General features: G+C 48.7%; 1 protein-coding gene across 4 annotated transcripts in view; it reads right to left on the bottom strand.

Moving 5' to 3' along the window:
- Window positions 1–1719: 1719 nt before the first annotated feature.
- The window catches only part of As3mt (arsenite methyltransferase), a 32848-nt gene continuing 26654 nt past the window's right edge, over window positions 1720–7913 (bottom strand). For all 4 annotated transcript variants that reach the window (XM_026781516.1, XM_013348209.2, XM_026781515.1 and 1 more), the window contains one exon: window positions 1720–2381. In XM_026781516.1, coding sequence (XP_026637317.1) covers window positions 2274–2381 — 108 coding nt within the window. In that variant the 3' untranslated portion in view covers window positions 1720–2273. The remainder of the gene's footprint in view (window positions 2382–7913) is intronic.

The following is a 7913-nucleotide window of genomic DNA, read 5'->3' as shown; positions in this document are numbered from 1 at the left end:
TTTTGCCAAGTTTGGTTCCTGACGCCCACACCAGGGTGCTCACAACCGCCCATAGCTCCAGCTCAGGAGCCACAGTGCCCTCTGGACACACACTCACACAGACACATAAATCCTGAAAAGTACTTAGCAATGGCACATGAAAGGTTAATCTCTCCCTCTCCTTAGGTACTCTCTGAGCTCAGGCCCTGGTCACAGGGACAGGGTTAAGTGCATCAAGAAAGCCGAGATCTTCAGGAACTCCTAGATCACTGTGGTGCCTCCCTCAGAAACAAGTGGAGAAAATTGAGATCAGCCAGCATGCCAAGTACACTGGCTCCTTCTGTGGCAAGACCAAGATGAAGAGACGGGCAGTGGGCACCCTACGTAGTTCCCACATGAGAACAGTGGCACCTCTGGGCACCACCACTTCCACTGTCACAGTCAAGGCTACCACCAGAGAGCGGGAGGAACCAAAAGACCAGGAGAAGCTACCTTTTTAGCCATCCCTAGCCTGCAACAAATGTATTAATTTATGTAAAAATAAAGAACTGAGGGCTGGAGAGATGGCTCAGAGGTTACGAGTTAAGAGATTAAGAGCAGGCTGTTCTTTGAGAGGTCCTGAGTTCAATTTTCAGCATCCACATGGTGGCTCACAACCATCTTTAATGAGATCAGGTGCCCTTTTCTGGCACGCAGGGAGAACACTGCAAACATAATAAATGAATAAATCTTTTTAAAAGTAATGAAAGGCGAGTCTAATCAACAGACTGGCTAGGTCACCTTTTGTCTTGACTGTGTCCCTCTGGAAGGGCCATCTCACACTCAGAGATCATGTAGTGTGCCCAACCACACCAGTCTCACCCTGCAGTAGGTTAAAACAGGGCGTATGAGGAATTCTATAGCCAATCTAGGTTACCGAGACAAACAGGGCTGGGAAAAAAACCGTCTGCCAAAGTCAGGGATGACAGCTGAACCCACTCAGAATTCTGAGACCTTCCCAGTCTTTCTTTGGACTCACAGAGAGATCCACCTACCTCTGCTCCCAAGTGTTGGGATTAAAGGTGTGCGCCACCACTGCCCATCGAGATCTCTTTTAAAAGATGAATCTGCCCTTAGAATTCGCCCCAGTGTTTTATGGGCCTAAACAGTCTCAAATTCCTAATTGAAATCTCCTGGGTCATGCTAACCCCATCTCTTTCCCTGTTGCCCAAACTCCTTTTGCCTGGAGCTCAGAACAACCAAGATTTTCTTATCTCTATTGTTGAAGGCTGTTATTTGTTTTTGACACTGAATATCCCAGGTTGGCCTCATACTTTCTCTGTACCTGAAGAGGGAGGACTTTGAGCTTCTGATCCTCAGGCCTCTACCTCCTGAGTGCTGGGACTTCAGGTGTGTGCTATCCCACACCTGGGGCCAGAGAACAAACCGAGAGCTCTGTGAATACCCAGCAAGTATTCTACCAACTGGATTACATCTCCAGCCCCAGGGCTGTTTAAAATCTCAATTATCATCTCCTGATGATAAGAACTGAGATTTCTCTGGCCCTTCAACTTATTGTCATTGATCCTTCCTTTAATGCTCATAACTTCTTTAAAGGGACCTGAAAGCAAACCCAGCATTTGGTGAAAGTTTAATCAGATCGCCCTATGAAGGGGAGGAATCCTGTTCATATCTCTTAGCTTTCCTTTTGAAAAACAAAAAAACAAAAACACCAGTTAAGACAGACCAGGACAGTGTGTGTGGTGTCAATCATCAGGGTGAGCTGAGGTCAAATTTATTATTCATTTGTTTTATTCTTTATTGAATTACAGCAGGAAAACAAAGGTTTGATGACAGGGACCTGAAGAGGACTCCTAACAAATTTGACTTGACAATATTTTGACAATAGTGTAAATTTAGTAGGGGCTCTACTTCCTGAATGAACACAAAAGTCCAGCGGTGTCCGGTGGTAGGCCAGAAGGAAGATACTCTCCCACCACCCTCCTCCAAAGTTGATGCCTGGGGCCCTTTGAGTAAATTAAACCTTTCACTTCCAAGTCCTACTTCTGACCACTAGGTGGCACCGGAACTCTGGAATAGCGAAATAGAAAGGCTGGTGATTAGCTGTGACCCTTAGATTAACACCTTCTAAAATTCATTCTTATTCTTTGCTGTAATCTGGATTGAGGTGCCTTTGCCACCTTCCCGTCCTCTCTGCACTGGGGGACTGGGGAAGAGGAGGTTTAAAAGCCCGGGTGAGCCGTTTTTTTAGGCGCCTGTTCGCGCGTGCACTGAGCTCCACGCTGGCCGTCGATCTAGCAGCTTTTCTTTTTGCCGCAGCAGCCTCCAGCGCTATCAGGTGCATGTCTGGGCTTCGCCTTGTCAGATTCCTCTGCAAGCTTGAATGGATCTGTGATTATATCCTGTCAAAAGGCAAACCAGAATGAAAAGACAAAAGGGTTTTGACGTACCCAAACTGATGTTTCTGTGTGATTTGGACTGATTTCCCAAGGAGGGCGATAAAATGCTACAGTACCATCCAGACCTTGGAGGAACACAGGCACTCCAGAATTAAGATGGCCTTTAAAGATAAGCCTGGTGCCATATAATTCTATGCCCACCCCCAGCAATGTGAAGGTGGAGGCAGGAGGATCGGGACTTTAAAGTAGGGAGTTGGAGGCCAGCCTGGACTACAAACTAAGGAAAAAAGATGGCCCGTTCAGATTCACTCCTACCAGGGTAAATTTTACTCGAAAGACTGTAAAATGGTAGCGGGAGGATTCATTTCTGTTTGCTTCTGTTTTTGAGACAGGCCTCCATATAGCCCAGGCAGGCCTCCAACTCACTTTAACACTAAGGGAGTGTAAGATTACATACATATGCCACCACCCTCAGCTTACGTTGTGCTGGGGATTGAACCCAGGACCCTGTGCATGCAGACAATCATTCTACCAACTGAACTAGATCTCCAGCCCCAAAGGGCTCTCTCGTCTTACACTGTAGCCCAGGCTTACCTGGAACTCATGGTGATCCTCCTGCCTTAACCTCCTAAGTGCTGAAGCCACCAGGCTCTGTTTAAAGTAGTTTCTGCCAGGCCAGAGAGTTCGTTTTACCCAGCTGATTCTGGTCTGTGAGATTCTCGCAAGCATGCGCCTTTTTACCTCTGGAACTAAAATTCTGAAATGCTAATACTTCCCTTCCTAGGCCTCAGTCTCTGGAAATATGAACATGAGACAAGAGTGTTAGGTTGGAGATGCCAGACAGACACTGATGTCCAGGTTAGGGATGTCATCAGCAGCCACGCTGACCCAAAGCACAGAACACAATTCTCTAAGGAGAAACAGTTGTCTTTTTTTCCCCCTTTTACCTCCAAATGAGCTGCTTCTTATAGTAGCCCAGTGGACCAGGGGACAATTGGGACCAAAGACAAGGAACCTGGGGCATGAACAAGTCACTTTAAGGGAGATAAGCTGTTAAGTTCGCACTCATACTATTGCTGACGGACATTCCAACAGGAGCGTGGAAGACCGTTATACTCAAGAGACGGACAGCCTCGTCTGAATGGTGGCCATGCCATCGCTTGCCCTCAGTCTCCACTTTCCTTTTAAGAGTTTATTTATCTTTATTTTACAAGTATGGGTGTTTTCCTTGAATGAATGTCTGTGTGCCCCAGGTGTGCAGTGCTTGTGGGGACCAGAAGTCAAACCCCAGAACTGGAGGTACAAAAAGATTATGTCTGTGGGGGCCAGAAGTCAAATCCCCAGAACTGGAGGTACAAAAGATTATGTCTGTGGGGGCCAGAAGTCAAATCCCCCAGAACTTGAGGTACAAAAGGTTGTGAGCTGCCATGTGGGTGCTAGAAATCAAACTTGGGTCTCTGCAAGAGAAACAAATGCCCCTACTTAGTGAACCTTCTGTCTGTCCAGCCCATTTCCACAGGTCAAAAGGTCACCCTGGATTGGGACTTTGTATTCAGCAGACTCGAGTCTGTGTTCACTGATGCTGCTTCTGCCAAAACCAAAGCCCTTTCTCTCTGGGAGCCCTCGCCTCCATGCCACACCTTTCTCTCTGGGAGCCCTCGCCTCCACGGCACGCCTTTCTCTTTGGGGCACGGATGGCTCATGGTAAGCAGGATTGGCTGCTCCTCTCTGGACTCACAAAACTGGTTCCCAGAGGCTAGGAGACAGCACTGGGAAAGTGCTCACTGCAGAAGCACGGGGCCCTGAATTCAGATATCACCGTCTACATAAAAGGCCAGACATGGTTACATGCCTGTTAACTCCAGCACTGAGGAGGGTGGAGACAGGAGGATCCCTGGAACTCACTGGTCATGCAGTCTAGAGAAAACAGTGGGCTTCGGGGCCAGTGCATGAACCTGTCTCCAAAATCAGGCATGTCCACCTCTGTGTGCATATACATACACACATGCACACACACATGCATACACCACACAAAGATACATACAAATGATTTTCCATACCCTTCTTCCCTTCCAGTGTCCTAGCTACTAATAGGAAAACAGCAGCATCATTTCCAGATGTACATTTCTTGTCCTGAAAGACTAGAAGGAAACAGAAGTCGGGGACATCTAAACAAGCATCCTTTGCAGCACGAGCCCCTGCAGGTCTGCAAAAAGGATGCAGGGCTGCAGTGTGCTGATTAAAGTGCCCACTCTAAAAGCAGAAGTGAGCCCTAACTTCCAGCTGTGTGATCTTGGATGAGGAAATTCATCTCCTTGCACCTCAGCTTCTTCATCTGGAGGACGAGCATCACAAAGGCCATTGGGAGGACTATATAGCACCTTGGACACATGACTGTCCCATAAAACTTAGCACCTGTGGCTCCTGTTATCAGTGCTAGCCAGTGATAACAGTGACATTCCTGCACAAACCCTGATTGCATTGTTTCAGATGCCGCTGTGTTTTAGCAATGAAACTCGCTGACTGATTTATTTGAGGTGATACAAGGTCTCCTATTATCCAGGTTGGCCTTGAATATGTAGCAGAGAATGGCCTTGAACTCCTGATCCTCCTGCCTCCACCTCTCACTCCAGGCACCTGCCATCACACCCAGCAATAGCGTAACTCTTGTAATGGCAAAACTGTACTTTACTTGTCAGGATTAAAGAAAAGAAAAAAAGGGTGTGTGTGTTGTAGTTCAATGGGAGTATGCTCACCTCGTGTGTATAACATCATGAGTTCAATTCCCAGCAATCAAGAGAGAGAGAGAAGACAGGAAGAGGGAAGAGGAGGAGGAGGTCTCAAGCCAATCTGTAGCAAATCAGCATCACCCACAAACTGGCATCATTCACGCCCCCATGGCAGCTGATGGAGGACAATTGCCTGCGCTCAGTACCCCAGGGCTTATCATCAAATTCCTTCATAAAAATGATAAGTATCTCCTCCTCCAAGAGAGTACAAGGCCATGTCTCTGGGTCACACAGCTGTTCCTCGCTGATGCCCAGCTGGCGGCAAACAAAGCTGGAAGAGCCACAGCTTGAGTGTGTGTCTACCTCTCTCTAAGCCGCTAACGTCCCTCCCAAAGTGGGAAGACATGATGCCGAGTCTGAGGTCCTAGCCTGCTGCTGGGTGGGATGGAGGCAAAGAGTGAGATGAGAAATGGGTCCGAGCTGTCACCCTGCAGTGAGAGTGAGGTGCGGGAGGCTAGAATACCTGGGAAGAGAGGCTGGAGGGAGGAACAGGCTGCGGATGGAGATCGGCGACTCTGTCTATGAGCTTTGTCTTTTCACTTGACCTTATAGGGGTCAAGAGGCCACCAGGAAGGCACAGTGTGTGCCAGTGTGGGAAGGCTGTCCACTCAAGAAACCACCCACGTGATGCTGTGCTTCTGTGGAACCCACAGATCCTGCAGACAGCGTCACACTGAGTCTGAAAAGTGAGCGCCTGGAACATGGAGGCCGGGGCATCTCTCTGGTGGGAAATGAGCAGAGAAAATGAGTAACAGTGTCAACTCCTGCGGCCCCTGGGCAGCACCTGTATAGTGCCCGCCACAACTGAAGAGGTCACTGGACTCCAGCCTGGATTGCTGTGGGCATGGATCAGACACGGCCGGATTGGGGAACACCCGACAGAACACAAGCGCTCTGCGAGAAGCATCAGGGAAGCCCGGGGCACTGCCTGAGCCGAGAAGCAAGAAAGCACGCACCCAGTATTTCAGGACCCAGAAGGCATTTCGATGCGCAGAATGGAAAACAAGCTGTCAGAAACACTCCTGGAGAATGGCTTGGTCCTTTCTCCCCCATCCTCACTGGACAGGATGTTTCAGATACAAGTCAGGCTACTGCCAACCTGGGACAGACGGAAAATGGCCGGGACAGGGTGAGATTTGTCACCAGGTCTGACAGGAAAGAGGGGCAAATCAAAGTGACAGAGAAGAAATGGAGGCAGGTTAAGACAGCAGAGAGCAAAGGTGACATGATCTGCTTTGGGCCGGCTCCCCTGTGGAGACTGGAGTCTCGCAAGGCTTTTGGGAAGGATCTTAAACCTACACAAGAGGAACCACATTTCCTAGGAAGGCAAGGAAGTTCTGTGACCCAGTATTAATGGCAAAAGAAGATGGATCCACCAACCCCGGGGCTAGGAATGTGGCTGGAGATGTCTCGCAGCAGGAGTCACAGACAGTGACCTGCCATGCATGGAGTTGACAGTTAATTAGTCCTCAAACAAAACAAAACAGAAAAACAACCCATCACCCTGAGGTGTGCACACAGGACGGGACTCTGAGGTGACCCAGCGTGCTCCTTCTGCCCCGAAATGCACAGAAGTAGGGAGCAGAATGAGCCATCAGGCTGGCGTGCTGAGATCAGTGAGACAGGCCGGGACAGCACTGCTTGCCCACAGCTCCTCCAACAAACCACACAAAACCTAGAGAATGACTGGGCGGTGTGCAAAGAACACACACCATGGGTGGCACAGTGGAAAGAGAAACAGGCTCGGACTGGCTTCACTGTCAACGCCCTGAGAACCTGTGCCATGCTGACGACAATACCCAGCACATCCACTTCCCAGGACGTGCCGTTAGGGGTGATGCCCTTTTGTCTGCCACAGAACCCTGAGGCAGCAGGCTTGGTGGGTGCACACTGTAAATATGTGTTACTCTTGTTGGTTAATAAAGAGCTGATTGGCCGATAGCAGGACAGGATAAGGTTAGGAGGGGGGGGAACCAGACTAAGAGAATGCTGGGAAGATAAAGACTGGAGTCAGAGGAGATGCCATGGGATGCAGAGCAAGCAGGACGGGAAGTGTGTACATGAGGTAAACAAGCCTTAGAGTAATAGAAATGGGTTGATTTAAGTTATAAGAGCTAGTGAAAAACAAGCCTAAGCTATTGGCCAAGCATATAAACTTAGAAAAACTCTCTGTTCAGTTATCTGGGCAGTGGCTGTCAGGACAGAGCTGACTGGAGGTCTAGATGGAAAGCTCTGCCTACAGTGGAGAGAGAAAGGAAAGCTCCTGAGAGCAACTTAAATCAACTGGACTAGCTCATATCTGAAATGAAGTGTTACAGGCTCTGTAGTCAAGAAGCAAGACCCCAAAGCTTCTACCAGAAAATTGTTCATTATGCCCACAGGTTTCTAGGAAATTATTATGTAAATACTACAGTTCCCAAAAGTTTCAAGCTTGAGCTTTTATACATCTTTGGCTTGTCTCCCATATATGGCTATATACATTTTTATTGGATGCTTTAAGTTACTTGGCAATAGGGGCTAGAATGAGAAGGGAGAGGAGGTAAGGAGTTGTAGAAGAGATGTGGTCAGTCTGCATACCCACAGGGAGGGAGTTATTGACCAGCCCACAAGTGCACACACGGACACGAACCAGCTCACGTGTGCACACACGGATACGGGCCAGCTCACATGTGCACACACGGACACAGACCAGCTCACGTGTGCACACACGAATACGGGCCAGCTCACATGTGCACACACGGACACA

Source organism: Microtus ochrogaster, chromosome 8 (genome assembly GCF_000317375.1).
Source record: "Microtus ochrogaster isolate Prairie Vole_2 chromosome 8, MicOch1.0, whole genome shotgun sequence".
Lineage (NCBI taxonomy): Eukaryota > Metazoa > Chordata > Mammalia > Rodentia > Cricetidae > Microtus > Microtus ochrogaster.
Note: the sequence above shows the minus strand (reverse complement) of the source record. Positions and strands in the feature narration are given on the sequence as shown.